General features: G+C 35.8%; 2 protein-coding genes across 3 annotated transcripts; both read right to left on the bottom strand.

Moving 5' to 3' along the window:
* Positions 1-1,779: 1,779 nt before the first annotated feature.
* LOC116286829 (retinal homeobox protein Rx1) lies at positions 1,780-5,828 on the bottom strand. Of its 2 annotated transcripts, none has more exons than XM_031693414.2 (4): positions 5,689-5,828; positions 4,553-4,750; positions 3,618-3,898; positions 1,780-2,661 (listed from the first exon to the last, which is right to left on the bottom strand). In XM_031693414.2, the coding sequence occupies exons 2-4, from the start codon at positions 4,680-4,682 to the stop codon at positions 2,185-2,187; spliced, it is 888 nt and encodes a 295-aa protein (XP_031549274.1). In that variant the 5' UTR covers positions 4,683-4,750; positions 5,689-5,828; the 3' UTR covers positions 1,780-2,184. The 2 variants fall into 2 exon arrangements, with proteins under 2 accessions (XP_031549274.1, XP_031549273.1); XM_031693413.2 differs by lacking the exon at positions 5,689-5,828 and adding an exon at positions 5,120-5,510.
* A 2,904-nt stretch (positions 5,829-8,732) lies between these two features.
* Positions 8,733-19,937, bottom strand: LOC116286811 (importin subunit alpha-3). Its single transcript, XM_031693397.1, has 24 exons — positions 19,765-19,937; positions 17,382-17,426; positions 17,176-17,253; positions 17,040-17,066; positions 16,656-16,708; positions 16,468-16,515; positions 16,133-16,180; positions 15,779-15,864; positions 15,201-15,287; positions 14,756-14,838; positions 14,555-14,641; positions 14,384-14,428; positions 14,224-14,286; positions 13,964-14,032; positions 13,751-13,807; positions 13,237-13,308; positions 12,850-12,903; positions 12,634-12,684; positions 12,222-12,293; positions 12,076-12,144; positions 11,648-11,689; positions 11,506-11,557; positions 11,264-11,355; positions 8,733-10,664 (listed from the first exon to the last, which is right to left on the bottom strand). The coding sequence occupies exons 1-24, from the start codon at positions 19,825-19,827 to the stop codon at positions 10,563-10,565; spliced, it is 1,545 nt and encodes a 514-aa protein (XP_031549257.1). The 5' UTR covers positions 19,828-19,937; the 3' UTR covers positions 8,733-10,562.
* Between the last annotated feature and the right edge of the window lie 47 nt (positions 19,938-19,984).

The raw sequence follows: 19,984 nt of genomic DNA, 5'->3' as shown, positions 1-19,984 counted from the left end.
CAAAACTAAGGAAAGTCATTCAACTTGAAGCCTTTCCGAATAAATTAAACATTTAGGAACTAGTGAAGTTGTACAAAACTTCATGCGCTATTGCCAAGCAAAAAAAGACCATTTAGTCGTATTGACATTAATTTACTAATAAAGAAACAAAAAATGTTTCTCAGGACTTGTTTCTCGAAAGAACTCAGTACGAAAGGAACCGTCGGTAAGAGTCATTAATCTGAGGGGATTAGCCTGTAACTGTCGCTAATCAAAAAAGACAATTGACAATCTTGCCACCAACGTTCAACTAATTTACCAGTTAACGCAAAGCCTACAAAATGCCGACTCTTGACATTTTATTAAGCATATGCTTCTAATTCTCGGATTATTTCTTTACAAAAGCATTGGCAATCTTTGGTTTTCTTTTTAAAACTCGTGGTGGCAGAAATAATTATGGGATGGATGCGTCGGTGTCTTTTAACTATTAAGACATGCCCGCCAAAACGATTCTCACCGCTTACTAATCCACAATGTAAACGAGTCTAAGTCAGAGGCAATCCCTGCTAGATTTGATACATAATTTAGATTGGAGTGAGTAGAGATCTAGAACATTTATAACTCCGTTATATAAGCCGAAAGTTTAGCTTAACTGCATATGGCTTCCTGTTAGGACAATTAGCCAATCAAAACAAGCTCATTTATGAATTCCCCAAAACACTTGATTGAATACCCCAAATTAAATTTCCCAATTTACCGAGATGATAAAAGATCTCGAAAATCAATCAGTCTTAACAAGCGAAGGAAATAATCGAAAAGATTTTCTTTTATTCGTTCAGTCAAAATGGGTTACATACTGGGCGTGAAAGAATCGTTTTATAACTTGTGACTTAACTCCTGTCAACGATCCAGCTGCGATGGTTCTCAATTTAATTGATTCTCCAATTAGTGGAGTGATGGATTCCCTAATACTCTTAATTCCAACATAATCCGAGTTTCTCGCTTGCGGTCCGCTATCCTATTATATTAGTAACGTATTTATTGTTTCGGGGTATGAAGGCCGCGCTCGACCATGCTGTTGGCATGCTATCGATCTATAACCAACACAAACACTTCATAAAAACTTCTCCATTTTGGGATTGGTGAGCTCCTTTGTCCTTCGCCTCTCTGACTAAAACAGGCATTTGTTGTATGGAAATACGCACACACGCAACGAAATTCGATTGAATTATAGTTGCTTAGATACGAAGAACTACCCTCAAACGTTCTGATAATATCTATTAGATTATTGCAATCAATCAAGCGAGCACTCGTTACCAAAAAATCAAATAACCTCGCTAATTTTCTTTGATAGAAGCGAAATGGAAAATTGAATATGAAAGTCTTATTCGTAAAGAGATAAGAATGATTGATAATAATTAAGCAAGTACAGTTTCATTAGCTAGGGGAATGTTTCTTGGTTGTTTTTCGTTTGTACATAGACTCTGGAACGTGATTTGACCGCCTCAATAATAAAAACGAATTCTATTTCACTACAGCAAAACTTAAAAGGCTTTTTCTATGTGTTTTGTCTATAGACGTAAGTACTAAAGCGAATTTGAAAATTCCTCCAAGTTCTGTTCAGACGCCAATATATGAAACTTTCATTTTATTGCTAATGTTATGGGAGAAATCTCGAAATGAATAAGTTATACAGAGCGCTCTGAGATTTGGGGAAAAGAAAAATTCAAACGTCAAAATAAAGGAAAAACAGAGGCGATATTTCAGAATTTTTTTCTTATTCAGATTGGTAAACTAATATTCTCGGTTTAAAGTTTTTTTATTTTATAGGTTCTTATAAACATTAATCTGCTTCAAATCATCATTATTCGGTACTGATCAACTGTTCAGGGAAGTGCAGCCAGAACTAACAAGGCTTTGAAACTCTTAACACAGTTTTACATCAGTAAAGTGAATGAGCTGGAAGTGATGTGATAAGTATGTGTTAAGTTGCTATTCTCGCAGGCTGCAGAGTAATAATCATCATCAAAAGACGTATCGACCCTTGTATACCAGCAACCAGCAAAAACCAGCTACACGGGTTATTATTTCCAAAGCCATATGTTATCATTACGTCCAGTAAGACGCAAACTAACTCGTATGATTGTGAACAAAAGTACAAAATATTTTCATAATACTAAGTAGAGATGTTTGTCATGATGGAAGTCACTGGGTTGAAGATCCACTAGAGTGTTCTTTCGCGCGCATTCTGAGCGCAACAATACTGGATGTCCGTCTTTCTGTCTCTCGCTCGTTTGGCAAAGAATTACCTAAAAGTTCTTGAGAACCACACTTGAAAGGATTTGGCTTGAACGACAAGTGTGGCGCACTTAGAAACGTTGGACCTAACATTGGGTAGAAGTCTCGGTGGTACGGAGGGTGTGAAGGGTGAGAAGGATAGCAAGAGCTAGACACAGCACTAGGGGAGAAGGCTGGGTGGATAGGTAGCCTCAATGCTGGGAAGCTAGGTATCTGAGAGCTTGATCCCCAGCCCAAGTCGTAACCTTTACTGGAAATGTCTGACGAAAACGCGGCCATTGGCGGAGGAACCAATGAATTGCTCAAGCCTAATGGCGCATGTAACCGTACTCCTTGCGCCTTTTCGCGCTTTCTCCACTTAGCTCGTCGATTTTGGAACCACACCTGCAACAGAGCAAGAACAGAAAGAATATGCTTGTCAAGTCGGCTTTGTCATTTCTTCGACAATACTAACTATATAGTTATTCTTAATTTTCTAATTTATGTTAAGAGTTTTTTTGTCTATACAAAAGGTTTTGTGCACTTAAAATATAATTATATTACGAAGGAACAATTTGCCCCCAAGTGGAAAAATAATTGTGAGAAATACTTGTCAATCTTTCTTCGCGTCGTCAAGAAAAAAAAAACTCAAAACCTGGCAATGGTCTGTGTTTTTATCAATTTTGCATAAGAAAACAACAAAAACCAATAACAAGAGAAACCATTTATATTTTCTCATCTGTCTATGAATTTCATGGAATTTGCCCGGAATTCTAAATCTTATGTGCCAAATCTCCTTCAAGTTTTCAAGTCCTTTCTTTGTTCGTTATTTTTAAAAGAATTGAAGCTGTTTTTGAATTGAGCTCGTTTGGCGTCTGCAAAGTGAAGTTGAAAATTACGTTACGATAACATCTTCCTTTACGGCTGGCAGATCATGTCAGCGGGGGTTTCAATCCTAGGATGTCCTCACAACAAACTAGATAAAACAATTTTTAGCCCATTGTCACCTTTAACTATAAGCTTAACTCCCGAACTATCGACTTTAAAGATATTCTTTTGAAGCAATCATTGTTTCTATTCTACGAGGCGTTTAATTGGGTTTTTGAGAAGACAAAAGCTGTTCATTGGTTATCAATAGCACTGTAGATCAGTCATCAATTTGTGGCCATAATCGCGCAATACATCCCTTATCAAATTGGACAACTAATTCCAGAACGAAATTGGTTCACTTAATTACAAAAAAATATGAAATCAAGATACAAGGCTGGCATCATTGGAAAAAGAGCATTGATTAGCACGTTGCCTTTATATAATATTCTTAAGTCAATCTTGTCTGACAGTATAATTGTCGCAGTACAAACCTGTACCCTTGCTTCTGTTAAGTCAATTTTCATCGCTAATGCCTCTCTCGTAAACACATCGGGATAGTGAGTCTTTGCGAAAGCTCTTTCAAGTTCTTCGAGCTGGTAACTCGTAAACGTTGTCCTGTAGCGCCGTTGTTTACGTTTACTGTTCGGTGATCCCTTGCTTTCATCGCTTTCTACCTCTTGATCATAATCCTCGGAGATTTTTTCGATTTCATCAGCGTTCTCTTTCAACTCCTCGCCTGCACCATCTGTTTTGCTTGTCAATTCATTATTTTCTAAATGTAATAAACGGTGAAATAGAATTGATTTGAGCGCGTCCAGACCTAGAGTGAATACTCTATTAATAATAGGCGTTTAGAGAGGCGTTTAATGGTTTGTGGATAATAAAAGGATTTAATAAGCGTTTGGAGGTGAGAACAGTTCACATTGATCCGAAACGTCTCTCAAATCACGCACGGCTCAGAGCTTTGGCTATAGCTCAAAATATTCTTCAAAAATATTTCGAATTAAATTCTGATTTCATTACCGAGACCACCGATGAAAAACAACACAGCACGAATGTTGTTGAAACCCCCTCAAGTAGAAAAACAGTAATTTGTAAACGAAAATATTGATACAAGCTAGCATTACCAACCAAGATCTATCTAAAATGGAATTAACCTTTCTGAGCTACTATATGGATAAACGTATCACAACCCGGAGTGAACGGTCCTAAATGACTTTAAGAGTTGAGAGTTTTGAAGATTACTAAGCTCTCGAACCCCCTTGTGAATATCGTTGAGTCAGTGATTTGTAAAAAATCATTGAATCTTTCATGGAGCATTGCACTGCATTGCACGCGCTAAAGAGTGTTTCTGGAATAAAAAGTGTACAAGAACCAAAACAAAGAAATGTTCAAGAACCCTTTAAATAGGAACTTTGTTATTTACCTGTTTTTATCTGTTTTTGTTCTTTGATTTCTTTATCTTGTCGACGCGATTGATCCGCCTTCAAACCCAGTATTCCGTCAATAGTATAAACGGTCCTTTGCACTCGCGGATTTTGCTGTTCGGTCGACATTCTGTGTTCAACGTTGGCCTGACTAAAACCTGGCGAAGCCGACGGTGGTGACTTGAATTAAAACGAGTCTGCAAAGCACATATGGGGTTTTGTTGAAGAGCCACCAATAAGAGTGTATAACCGATAATGAAATTAATAAATTTACGAAAGTTCATTAGCAGCAATCATGATACAGAGCGAATGTTCTTTACATTTGTAATTAGTTTAATCTTATTTAATCAAATAGCCCACAACAGGGTGAAAATGACATTTTCCTCATTAGCATAGAGTAAAAAAACCTCAAAAACCTAAGCCCAACATTTCACGTCTTTTTGCTTAAGAAAAGCGGCTCGAGCTCCGACGCAAAAGCGGGCTGATTTCATAGGAGAGTTGCCGAGTAAGGTTGTCCAATTGCTACGAAGACAAGAATTTTGGTTTAAAAAACCCTGTTGACCTACCGTGAAGAGTGTTTATTCAGGGAGCCCAATACTTCTCAACAAGCTGCGGTTACGTTTCACCTCCGGTGGAGTGAAGAGATCCACTTTTCTAGGGTCAATGAGACTTAAAATGGATCGACGCAAAAGCTATCTAGCCATGACTTTAGCGCTTGTGCAGTCTACTTACTTCACCATAAACCTAACCACGATCTCGTCGGCTTAGCTTAGCTTACAATTACTATTCCTCCAAATTTATCACACTCTTTTGGCTTAATAATCAAATGCTGTTCCTCAAACTATAAATTAAAACCGCATTTAACAATGAACTAGGCAATTCACATCTTAACCCAACAGCTGGTGTCCACAATGACCCGTAGCAAAATGAATATCAAAAACTTAGCCGGTCGTAACTTGTGATTGGCCTAATTAATTACCATTCTGTCTCTTTAATTAATTAATTAAAATCGTTTAGTTGAAGTCGATACAACACTCTTGGTTAGCCAATAGAAATGTTGCCTTTAAATAGAAAATAGATTGGGACTATGCGCTTAAAGTATACATTAACACATTTCATATAAGGATGTATTTACATTGGGCTTTTTTCTTGTCTTGTTTTCAAAACCTCGCTTTTTTCGGAGAAAGCCTTTGGTCATTAAATCATGGCCGTCAATTGGAGGCAATCAAGCGATGATGACATCACGGCTTCTCTCCTTGGATCACTTCTTACCAATAAAGAGATTCTTCCTTCAAAAGTAAGTCAAAAGTGAGCGTTCGTAAATCCACTCTTGGCGTTGGCGTTTTCGTTATTCGCGTCGATTGTTTTGAATACGAATCAATCGAATAACTGTTGAGCTGCGGGAAATTATAAAGAAAAATTGAAAAAAACAAAACAAACAAATGAGAACAATCAATAAATTTATAATAACAAGAGAATGTGGCATTGAACAGGTAGAAATGGCGCTATAATGTAATAACATTATTGTGAATTTAAGCACTTAAAACTAAACAAGTCACTGATATTTATCAATAAAACTTATAATTCAAAAAAAAAATTAATCCTATTCCTTAATTTTTCAACTAGTTTTGTCTAACTTTAGAAGACTTTCCTGTAAATTTTTTGGCTCCAAATTTTCAGAGTTTGGAGTGAGTTCAGCCATGGAAAATTTAACGTCAAGTTTTTCCCTGGTCACCTGTGCCGGATTTTTTCGGATGAATGGTTGAGCGGCTGGTTAATGATTCTCTCAACTGGTATTAACACATACTTTAAGAAATCTACCAGATTCTTTCATATCTGAATAAACTAGCAATCCTTCTCGCTACAGTAGTTTCGATAATTAAGAACTGTTTAGCTTGGTTGGGTTTTAGGTGGTCACTTTACAAGTTCAACGCATTGTCGAGCAGCTATTCATCCTTGTAGTTCACTTGTACCTACGTTTTTTTACGGTATTTTGGTTGCAATTTTTTCTAATCTTTAAATGAATATGCTCGAGTAAAATCTAAACAGCTGATAACCTTATGAGTTCAAAATAAACACGCGGAAAATAAAAACAAAATTTAGAAAGATTGTTTGTAGCTTGGCCGGTGAGATTCGAACATCAACATCGAAATAAAGCGCGTTTTGGAAAATTATGTTCGTAGCTTTTTTCAGAACCATTTATTTCTGGTATAAAATCTATATTTCAAAGAGATATATGAGTTTTTCACTAATTGGTAAGCAATTAAGTCGTTATTTTTTCCCCCTCGGAATTAATATTAATTTACAATCGATCTACCCTGCGAGCAGAAGCTATTTTTCTGGGTATTGTCTCGTTCGACCTATTAGGCCAGACCGGAGGGCACTGTAAGCAGGTTACAATCGATCTATCCAGGAAAACCAAATCTCCACTAATAGAAACTACCAAATTCACTGGAAGCTTGCATGCTTTTTTTCTTTCGGAGATTATTCTAGCAGTTTTTAGCTAAATCTCGTTCCCTGAGCCCGCGACAACTCCAGTCAGCAGAATAGTTTGCAGGCTCTAAGCAAGAAGGCCATAGAGAACTTAATTTAATGAATCTATTGCTAATGGGAGATTCATTCTCATACTCAGATCTACAATACTCATTTGGCTAATGAGTGAGGAACAGATCTGTGCACGAAATTTTGGAATCCAATATCCACATCTTGGATATTGCTGTTTGATTACATGGTTATAATACAATTATGTAGCATTGACCTTGCACCTTTGCAATCCCTCCCAGCTTCGCTGAACTTTGGAGTTGGACTGGACCTGGCACTACAAAATGAGTATGAGACTGGGTGACAAATTTTTTTGGAACATTCTTTTTCAAATCACTGAAAACCTAATACGCATACTAACAAAATGAACAGTATTTTGTTGTGTTTTGAGATGACAGTGTATTAATTAGTGAATACTATGTGCACAGTTAAGTTAAAGGACACTCGATATTCAAAAGATCACAGTAAGTTTGGTCAAGATGAGTAATTTACTCACACAATACTGTCTTTACTAGTTAATTTAATGACTTTCAAGTCAACAATTCAAAAAGCTTTTAGCACAAAAATGCCTAATGATAAATAAAGCTCACCTGATAGGTAGAACTCAACTGTAAAATAGACTTCATTTCAAATGCCATGCCAGATCTCAGTGGTCAAGGAAATAACAATATTAAGGGAGGCAAACCACTTCTTCTAGTTTATAGACCTCAGGGCACATAGGATTTTCCTTTTCTTTGTGGATCCAAAAGTAGAGATTCCTTGAACGCTTGCACCATCATGAATAAGATATTTTCAAAACAAATTAGGTTATTAACATCAACAAATAACTAAAATCGATTTTATGGTTCTTTGAAAGCATCCATGGTTATAAGAGGTCCACTCACTCCAGTTCCCAAACGACCGGAGGGCGACGCATGCGCAAAACAGCACGAGCCCATAATAGCCCAAGCCGTGAAGGACTGGGGGAATAGATCCTTAATAAATTTGCTTTAACCTTCGCTCCAAACAAAAGGGTGCTTTGCGATTGTGCGAACGACTTGTTATAGTCCATCATACAAATACTTAAAAAGAAGAGATAACTAGCTAAAAACTAGTGTGAGCTGCGTCAGTGTTTCTAATGAAACGGTTATGATAAAAAGGTAAGTTTTACACCGTGAAAAGATGAAAAAACTTACTGACGTTTTGGACGCTTTGATCATTAAACATTCAAAAAGGTAATTTGAGCAAGATATGACGTCATTCCAAGACCGCAGTGTATTGTTGGTCTGCATGAATATTTCACATTAGCGTTTTTAAACAACTGAATATAATAAATCAGGCGCGCTCATTGGTCACAATTTACGTCTTATGTTGCTATATTCACCTACAGGTGAATATAACTCGCACACTCGAAGACTCGCGTCTTGGTAAATATTCCCCGATATTCACTTCGCCTTCGGCGAATAATTGTTAAATATTGTTTTTGGTAAATGAGTGGATTCACTATTGCAGGTAGCTGTCGAGGACGTTTAAAACACTTTTTACAGGTGTTAGCATAATTTAGATGTAAGATGAATGTCTTGGAATGCCGCGGACTAGCCCCTTTACTAGTATAACCTTTATGAAACAGCAATGGTGAAATAATTGAAAAATCACCTCAACGTGTTAAGCAGTCAATTTACTGGTACTACTCGGTATAATACAGAAGCAGCAGCCTTTCGGCACGACATACAAAATTACTGAGCACGAAGAATATACTTCCTATCCATCACATCACAAATACTAATGCACTCACGATCTGGGGTCATATACACCGAATCAAAGTATGGCGTCTATAATATAACAACTGTAATATTTTGGGCTGACTTGCCTCTCTTACAGGTGACAAGGTTTTGCGTTTCCACTTGAGCACTTGGCTAATCCAATTGGTTTCCATACTTCGATTCGGTGTACAAGACTCTTAAACGTACTGTAGTATACTGGTTACAATTAGTTGTCCGTCTATTAGAATAGAAAACTAGAAGCTTTAGCCGGATATAATAAGCAAGCTTTATAGTACTTATGTTTAAAAAATAAGAATAAAATCCTTTGCTATGAGATTTTATAAGACGCTTACAGTAATAAGATTTAACAATTTTTCTCGTTCACTAAATGCTATATACATGGCACGAAATTACAAAAACATCTTTAAAAAAATTAAATCACTAATTTAAGAGCCCGCAGTTATTGAGCCTATTGTATCTTAGTCACGTGACGTTTTTGCATTATTTCGTCCCTTGAACTTGCTTTTCTCTAGTGACGCAAGCATCAAAAATGTTTTGATCCTTGAGCTACCACCGTAGTGAGAACCAGGCCTAAGGAGAATGACAAATTAACCTCGAATACTAAAGATTGCCAGCAAGTTTCGTTCATAGTGATAAAGACGAATATAACGTCAGATTTTTAGCATTCAATTAGTCACGTGACTGTCAGGTGCAAAAGCCTAGAACAACATAACATGAAAATATATAGTTATTCATTGATTCCCGTTGAAAATAATATACGATTCCTTGTAATTTGTTTAGCCAAATATTTCGTGACGTTTTCGTTTACATAGTATCATAGCAGGAGTATAATATTTATATAAAAGTTTTTAACATTAAAGAATAGCGTGGACTGTAAATATATCATCCACATTTTATCAGCTACCATAATTCTCTATACATGGCTGCCATATTTGAATGTGATGTTCACGCACGAAAGTGAGGTTTGAGTACGACTCTGATTGTTCAACTGGTAGATTTGACTCATGCCTCATTTCCATAACGAGAAATCCAAAGACTACATCAAAATCTCTAAAATGTTAACTAAGCTATGATACGTCTAGTCTGCTCCAAGAGTGAATAATGTTATTATTAAGACATTAGAAGGATAAGATGGATGGCCATCGTGATCGTAACTTATTCGCTCTTTGAGCATTGGGGCCGCGAACGAAATCGAGATAAAAATTCTAAAATCTATCTTAAAATAAAGAACTAGATAACAGTTAATGCGCAAATGAGCGCTATTGTAATGGGGTTTAAACCTCTATCCAATGTTAATATTGTACAGTATCCATCGTAAATGGACTTGGTAAATGTCCGTTGGTTTTGCCGTAATGTCTATTCTAGGATCCATCCTTTGGTAATATTGACATGCAGTCCAGGAATTGTTGATTTTCAGTGTTGTACTTGTTTGTTTCAAACTCGTCGCGTCTGTAGTTTGGTTTGGAATAATGCGTGAGCTGACGATGGGGGGTTGTCTACGCCTGCTTCACGCACACACTCACACACGCTCGCACTAACTTCTCGCAAGGGGGACTCGACTCTCACGCACGCACGCGCTCGTCTCATTTTCACTCATGTTCGTGTGTCACGCTTGCTTCACGCTGTATTCTCACGCGCGTTCCTTTCGCTTTGGTAGATTGATTCACTCACGCTCTCACGTCACACTCCACTTGACCTAGTACTACTAGCTGAACTTGAAGCCCTCTGCTGGAACGTTATCTTTTGTACCAAACTGGAACTGACCGTCCACTTCTTGTGGGGCGATTTCTTCATCTACAGCATCTCCCTGAAACCAAAAATAAAATGAAAATTAGAACACTGGAATGCACGCTCCTACGAAATGATGCGGTGATTGAAAAGGTAGGGCGAACAGAACGTAAGACTTTGGAAACGTCGCGGTCTCGTGTGCAACGACTGGTTCAAAGGATGTTGTTAATTTCTTCTTGCAGCCGTGCCGTGTAGTTTAGTAGTCACGCAAGGTAGTATATGTATTTGGTTTGAAAGTCACGTAAGTCACGTAACGCAGTTAAAAAAATGAGTATTACGTTAACTTGTCAAGCAGTACACACAATACAATGTAGAGTGTTCAAAAAGAAATCACAAAATGAAAAATCAAAATATATTGATTAATAGGATGTTTGCATGATGGTGTCATTGCCCTCTACTACCAGACTCCCTTGCACACTTTCTTTTGTTCAGTTAATTAGAACCAATTGTCTTACTATTCTCACGAGGGAATACAAATTTAAATAAGAAAAAAAAATCCGATAAAGGTACTTTTAGGTATACGATTTAGTAAGAAAACTAGTTGTAAAAGACAACGTAGTGGATAGTGGGAGTCAAATGACGCCATAATGCAGACGTTCTATTAGAATGTTCACATACATCGTTCGAGAAGTATCGGTCAATCATCTCAAACGCTAATTTGTAAATTTCTTCGTTTTGATGGTGTTGTAGATGCTCTATCTTGTCAAGACCTGAAAAGGCAAAAAGGCGAAACTTTAAAACAAAACGCGAAAAAAGAAATACGTGCGATGCTTTTTAAGATAAGTTTGGGATCCCTATGGTATTAGCACCATAGGAAACCCAAACAAAAATACTGTTTTTATAACGTCATAAATTTTTACCTCCAGCTTCTTCAATCATAGTGGCAATGGCATCGGCCTTATCCCCAGCCATCTGTAGAATTAAAACAAATGATGGTCAGTAATCAAGAGTTTCAAAGGAAATTAGCAAAAAAAAAAAAAAAATCTTTATAACAGGGAATACCTTTAGTATATTATTAAGTCCATCTAGAACGATCTGTACAACCTGAAATAAAACAATCAGACATTTAGGGTGTTCTTCTGAGATCTTCATTAGGACCACTGGAAACCATAGAGTGTCACTAAATATTAAGGTATTTTTTTCAAATCATCAATAAGATCCTGATTTGTTAGGACAATGGCTAATCATCGTTTGCGAACCCAAAGTGCTAGGGTATTCTTCACAGATCACCATTGGGACCACTGAGGATAATGAACTGTCTAGGGCATTGCTTTTTCTCTATTCATCGAATGGCTCTCCAATATTATATCAGAGCCATCAGTAATCAAAGCCACTCGTTATGGCAATACCTTACGGTATTCCTCTTAGATCATCATTGGGACCACTGAGGACAATTAATTTAGAGTTTTAAAAAACCCTTTTAAAAATACCTGTGGATCTTTGACGTCTAACAGCTTACATAAAGGTTCTATAGCATTACAATAAACAAGAACTGCCACCTAAGAAGTCAAAGAAACCAATTATTTAATATTATCCAGGAAGTAATGAAAAATACTTGAACCAAGTTATTAATTACCTGTTCCTGTCTACCACTCACAGTTAGATTACTTATTGCCCATGCTGCTTCTTTTTGTGTTTGGAATTCACCCTGAAATGAGTTGATTTTAAAGTTTTATGGCAATAAGAGACAAAGGGAATTGAGGGAATCAAGGATGGTGGAGTATAAATGCATTCGCCTTTCACTTCTGGGGTCATGTCAGGTTTGATTCCTGGACTTGGTACAACATGTGAGCAGATGATTTCCTCATGATTTGAGGGTTTTTATCTAGGTTCATCAGATTTTATCCCTCAAAAAAATGTGAGCTATGAGTTAGTTGTGCCCTGAATTTGATCAGCCCAGATGTTGAAGGTTTTTATATATACATTTACAAGGCAAAATGATGAGATAGCTGTTGTATATCATGAAGGATGTATTCAAAAAGACTTACTGTCTCTAGTGTTTGTATGATCAATGGGATAAGTCCAGCATCTATTACTTCCTGAAAAGGAAAAACAATGACAGACCTTACTATCAATATTGCCAAAAAACATAAGGCATGAACAAGGATTGCAAAGCACCCTTCATTGTGGGGGAAAAGATAAATTGGATGTTATTATTTAGAGGGGAAACAATGGCTTCACAAAGTAAAGCAGAAGGTACAAACCTGTACTTGTGATTGATTACCAGCTGTAATGTTAGATAAAAACCATACTGCCTCCTAGTAAATAAATAAATCAACACAGCTTGAATAAATAACACCCTTTAAAAGCTATTTTTGATGCCACTTGGCTCGTTTGGTTGGAACATTGCCAATATTTTGGCAGGATGATGTTTGTTGACTGGCCATCATTTTGAGCCTCGCAGAAGCTACTCAAATTAACCAAAGAAGCGAAGGCTGTTTTTTTTATAGGTTTGCAACAGAAGAGTGTTCAAGCATGTCAGTGTTAGATCAAGGAAGGACTAACGTCCGAAACGTCAGTTTCACTAAGCTTCTTACAGTGATTCAATTTATCCACAAGTTCCTACAGTGTTAGATCAGTTCATTGCTTACCTTTCTTATCTTTTCTTTTGGATGGTTCAATAGCCCAGTAAAGTGGCTTAGAGCACCATGGTTAAGAACAACCTGAAACCAACAACAATAGGATTTGAGATATGAATAATACAATTTCAAAGCTAATAGACCTTTATACCGATACGGTGGCCACCTTGAATTCTACTTTTTTGATTAAGACACTATGGGATGCCGAGGGGGCAACTATTAGAAAAATTATAGACTACACAGCTGTCAGGGTTTGTTTTTTTATCACTTAACGCCTTTCAATGAGAAGCACATTGAAAAAGCAATTTAATTTGTTGGTAGTTGGAACAATATGTGGAACACTGAGACTTCAAATTATTTGAAAACCTAGCACCACCACCCTATGCTTAATTAATTTTCTACGTTTGCCCCCTTGACATCCCATAATTTACGTTTGCTGCTGTATCAGTAGCAAAGTCTAATGTTGTTGGAATCATACCAAGCACAGTATTTGATTACTGTTAGGAAGATGATTCTGTTATATTACCTGTGTTTGTTCATCTGTACCTGTAACAATGTTACCTACTGCTCTTAGTGCTGCAGTCTGAAATAGATGGTACAACAAATTAAATAAAGGAACGAACAAATCAACTGGGAAATAGATCAGCTTGATACAAAAGACATCTGAATTCTGTTTCCCATATTGTGCCTTCAATACCCTATCACAAGAATCCCAAAGAGATGTTTCTTTACAACTGACCTGTAGTTTGATTTCTTGATGGCTGAGCAGTGGCACTAAGAACTGTACAACACCTGACTCTATGACAAGCTGGAAAAATATATACAAAAGTTTAGGTTTCTATCGCCATATATGATAAATAAAAATATGCCCAGACTGTTATAAATTAGGTAGGAATTCAAAAACCTCTAAATTTTCCTTTGAGTTAAGGAAAGGATGTGTAGATGGATTGATAGAATAAAGATAAATTTAGGATCTAAGCAATGTATAATACAAAATACCTGTATTTGGTGGCTTCCTCCGTCAGTTAAATACGACAATGCCCAAACTGTATCAACCAGAATCTAAGATCAAATAGAAAGCTAGAAATGGTGAGAAAGGTTCTAGGTAAAGTAAGATTCATTAGAAAAACATAAAAATATCCAAAGCAGTTTGACTTACATCAAGATCTTGGTGGTGAATAAGAAGAGCAAGAGCTGGTAACACCTATAATGTACAGAATTCAATATTCATATTCTCTTCATATTCACATAGTATAAAAGTTTTTTTCTTTTTCGCTTGCAGTAAAATAATTAAAAATATTCTAATAAAAAAATATCCTAATAAACCTACCTCTCTAATGGTATCTATTGGAGGTGGGGGCTCCTTGTTTCTACATAGATTTACTATCACCCATGTGACATTTCTAAGAAAGGTTATCTGAAAATGAAATGATGGATTTAGGATTGAATTATTATGAAATGGGCTTCCTGTGGTGAATAAACACAGGTAACCCAGGCACTTTATTTAAAGACAAAAGAAACAGTTTCTTACTGGGACACTTGGATTGACAAATTTCAGTAATGGTTTTACTACTCCGTATCCTATGACATAATCTCTCAGAACAGGGCCGTCACCTGAAATATAAAATATATATGTAAATTTATACAATGTTTGAGATATAACGCGCGTGCTGATTGGCTGGCTACTGTGTTTACATCAGAGGACAGAGACACTCTCACGTGAAATCATTAAAAAATATCTCATAAAAGCGATATAAAATGTCCGCTTGTGTCTATATACTGTGTTTCTTTACAACATCTCTCTTGTTCTACAGCCCCCATCATGTTTATATCACAGCATATAGACATGCGTGCTGTTTTATATTCCTAATATATATAATACAATATGCTAAGGTAACCAACTGTGTACTGTAGTTCCAGAAAATATCCAGAATTCCAGAATTTTTTTATATTTCACTAGTGTTCTGAACCCTTACCAATGATGTTGCCTAAAGCCCACACAGCCTGCTCACAAACATGTTGACGAGGGGAGTTGAGTAATTCCATGAAGTGAGGAACTGCACCTGGATAATAAAAAACAATATATTAGCCTATAACATCCACTAACATATCACCTGTATGTATCAACTTTACCAACAATGTTACCAACTGGTCTTAAAATAAGGGCCAATCAGTTGCCAGTCATGATAGCTGGCCATATTAGTTTTAGCTCAGTCATACCTCATTCCTGGCTCAATGTTACTGGTCAAGATGACAATAAAGGTAAAGATTTGACCAGACAAGTTCAAATTCTGGCTGGACATTGTCCAATGACTAACTTTTATTTAAGCCTTGACCAATGATGATGAAGTGGATTCTGTTTGATTGTGAAAAATTCATAGGGCGGCTGTATCATGATATGCCGGGCATTCATAATGCATGACTCTCACACCATGTGTCGATGATGTGTTGTTGCACAGTCATGTAAGATCTACTCTAAATACAGTAATGTTACAAGTATAAAAAATCGTACTTGTGAAGCAAATTCTAGTAAGTTCTGAAACGTTCCTCTTACCTGCACTAACTACAGCCTGTGTTTGTTCTGATGTTCCTGATGCAATGTTTGTCAATGCCCAAGCAGCTTCAAACTGTAATGCAGCACTAGAATGATAACAATATAATCTGAGTTACCATAGGAATTTAGTAATGTACTGTAATAAGATTTTTTATCATTCACAGGGAGTGAGATTGAATGGGAACATAAGAGAAAGAAATAATTGTTTCCTCTTCATTCCAAGTTTACAACTGGGATTTTCTGATATCCCATTTAGGGTCCAGTGGAGGATGGATATTTTCTGCACTTCACACTTTTATGCATCTATGTAATGTGAATGTAGTATACAGTAATTTATAGCAAATGTAAGCTTACTTATTTGCTTGTTGTAGACACTGAACAAGTATGGGAAGTATTCCTGACCTGTAGAAATCAAAGTAATCAAAAAATAAGCATATAGTCAACTCACTACAGTCTTAATTTCATTGTAGAATTTTTTTTACTACTTTAAATTTCTTGATGCAGGGCTAAAAGAAATGGCTATTCAATGGTCAGACAGGAACAACCAGCTACATTGACTGGCCCCCAGAGGTGTTTGGCCAGACACATGCCTATTTTGATCTGACGTTGTCTGTTGACTGGCAGTTATAACATATTGTAATAGCTAGTTATGTTAAGGCACAACAAGAGAGGGGAGAAAGGTGACTTACTTGATTAAGTCATCAATGGGAGGATTCTTGTCTTTTGATAGCAATTTCCTGCAAAGATAACATAGTACATTAGTAATTTATACATTCATGTATGAATAAATCAAGTTACAAGGACCACTGAGACAGGAAGGCTGGGGGGCTATAAATTATTTAAATAAATAAGCTCTATTATTATTAAGCGTTTGTACCTTGCAGCTTGAACGGCTTTTAGCTGGACTACGGGATCCGTACTTGCTGCCTCCTGTACAAATAAAATAAAGGTAAAAATGTAAAATAGAAAATATGTTTTTAGATTTCAGTAGACAAAACAGAATTAAATGAATTGAATTTTGATTTTTTAAATAATTTTTTTAGGAATTTTTTTGGTTTGTTAATAGTTTTTATAGCTACATCTTTCTTCAATTTCTTTTCATCATTAATTTATATTATTGCATAATAATTTTACATTTGTAGTGATGGGCAACCTTTGCAGATTAAAGATTTAGATTTAGAACAGACTTTGCATAAAGGTATAAAAATACAATATACTAGGCTAATTACAAAATAAAATTCATAAAGTTCTTAATACTCACCAAAACAATAGTACTCAAATCTTTTCTCTATAAAAAAATATAAAAATAAAAAACCTTAAGATTTTTAATCATATTACTTAGATTGCATTATAAATTATAAAGTTTCACTCGATATGGATAACTGATCATCGCTTACTGGGAAGATATCATCTTTTTCATCTGTCAAATCCAGAGGTACATTTCGTCTCTTCTGTAATCGGTCTTCTCTTTTTGCCTAGTGATGAAATTTAGACATTAACAAGATTAATATTCATTTTATTCCCAAAACATTATAACTTTTTTTTGTCATAATCACATACTGATGAAGTAATTGCACAACACTGCGACAGCCTACATTCTTACCTTTCTTAGTTCCACTGTTACATCATTCCTTCTTTGTCGCAGAGTCTAAAAGTATAATTTAAAAAATTAATAATGGTGTACACAAACTACTATCTGTTGTTTACTATGTTGTTAAAAAAAGAAATCTGCTTATGGAAGAAGGCTACAAATAACATTCTAATGTGGATGCCATGCTTGAAGATGATAGATGATGCTCAAGTAAAAGAATGTTTCCATGAGTTCTTCTATAAACCAAGCTATCATTGTCATTACTGTTTATTGTCTAAGCTAATAGTTAACACTCTAAACATTTACAACCAGTAGCCTGGTGAAAAGAATAACGAGTCCTAAGAAAAGGGTTTGAAAGAGAAAAGAACTAGAAAATGATAGAATCAACTACAAAAACCTCCTACTGCTTGGCTTAGAAGGTTAGACAAAGTAGAATCAAAAATTTCTACTCAACTTCTTGTTGTTGTTTTTTCCTTCAAAGATCATATTTTCTTGGCGGAGGGATAAGGGGGTTAATGGCATATCTCATAGGGAACACAGTTTTCAAGATTGCCTGTCATCATGCCAGATTTTCTTACTCAATTCAAGGAAATAATATCAATATTTTTGTAATGATGGTGTGAACTACACCAGTTTTCTGTGGTCATGTTTTGAAGTGTAATCCAGATAGGATCCACATCTCCAGCTATAAAAACATGATTTTATTCTCTCCATCAGATTAAATCTGACACATTATTTTGAAAGAGGTGATAATGTGTTTACAATTTCAAAACATGTTCTAATAGAATTATCACGTAATTAAAAGTCTGAAAGATATTCTTGCCGACAGACCACCCATCAATCTAAAGCCTTCATGGAATCATTCTAACCACAAAAAGGAAAGTTAGACATTTTCCCCCTCAAAAATTTTGAAGGTCAATTTGTCCTTTTAAAATCAGACTTGGCCAGTCAAGTAGCAAGTTTGGAGGGACATTGTCCCTTGACCCACCATTATTTCGAGCCCTGTATATGAATAAAGTCATGTGTGATGATCAAGTGGTACCGAAACAAATCAAATCCTGTGGTACAGATTTTTGTACTAGAATCTTTGGAATCCATGGAATCTTTGATAGATAAGTCAAAATGCTTCTCACAATGCTGAAAGCGCTTTAAGATTCAATCCCTCATGCTGTCTATAACCTTGAACTCTATTTCCTACTTTAAGTCCTAACTCTCCAACACAGCACCACCCAACGTCCTGTAGTTCCTGAAACAACCTCTGATTGGACGATCTATATTACTCCTGCTGAAGATCTTATCCCAAAAAAATGCATTAATACATAATGAAAAAGAATCAAATTATTATCATCGTCTTTAACTTTTAAACTAAATTTGGAAAGGTCTTGTAACATTATTAAAGAAATTATAAGGTTAATAAGCATTTTGGGTCCATTGCCACAAATAATTTCAACATTTTGATAGTATGACTTCTGCAGCAAAATCTCAAAGTCTATGATTTAGCTTAGATTCTTAATGCAATAAGCTTTTAGTAAGAAAAATTTCTAATCTGTTGGTTTTAAAGTATCGAATGATAAATCAAATAAATCTAATTTCCAGAAAAACATGATTTTTGGAGAAAAATATCGAAATTCTATGACATTTATTATTTTAAAAAAAATCTGCATAGTATTAAAGATATCTCTCTGCAAAATTAAAAAAAATAATGCTCAACGATACTTTCTTATATCAACTTTGTATAAGCCTAATAAAATTCAAGCCAAGCGGAAGCAGGGTAAGAAAACGTATATGGATTTCATTCAAATAACTCTTGAAGATACTCTTAAAAATCTTGGAATTTAGCTTTATTAAGTATGGATAATGTCCATGAAATAGATACAGACTTTATTGTGTCAAGATGGTTTTATAGACGACCATTTTTATACTAGAAATTTTGAAAAAAATGACTTCCTTTTAGCTTAATTTTTCACGACATTCTATATACTTTGATGAGCTTTTATTGATCTTAAAATTGTATAAAACATTAAATGACTGTTTAACAATAAAGAATACAGTAGTTGAGTTACTTTAGTTGATATTTGTGTGTTTTTGGAAGTAATTTTCGATAAAGATTGATAATCTCTTCGCGTGGAAGTAAGTTAGAGATAGACAGACCAACGTATCTAACACACAACGACTCAAGACTTCATCAAAGACTAAACGATTAGAAGCAAACACTCTAGAAGGAGTATTACCTATCATGGTGATTTCTTTTTGAGCGATGTTTAATGAGTAAAAGTGCAGTGCACATGGTTTTAACGGCATGATAAGCAAACACGCATATTCGTCCAACCATATTTTCAAATCAACCCGCCATTGGAGGCCAAACGTTTTCACAGTTTTCTCCACAACTACTCACCGACACATCTTTGTTTTTATTCTTGTAATATTGAATTCGGGATTCTTGCGTTCTCGTAGACATGTTTCTGTGGGTATTCTTTGGTCTTTAGTAGAGGAAAAGAGGATTTTCTTGCCGGTAAAAATGAAGTCAAGTCAGACGACAAGAAATATCACACAGCACTCGAGGAAATCGCGCCGACACTACTGCGCACGCTCACTACGCTATACCGCTGACTCAA

This window comes from Actinia tenebrosa, unplaced genomic scaffold, assembly GCF_029948245.1.
Source record: "Actinia tenebrosa isolate PJP-AT-01 unplaced genomic scaffold, QUT_ActTen_1.0 PGA_scaffold0__85_contigs__length_37466705, whole genome shotgun sequence".
Lineage (NCBI taxonomy): Eukaryota > Metazoa > Cnidaria > Anthozoa > Actiniaria > Actiniidae > Actinia > Actinia tenebrosa.
The sequence above is the reverse complement of the archived record's forward strand: the minus strand, read 5'-3'. Positions and strand labels throughout refer to the sequence as shown.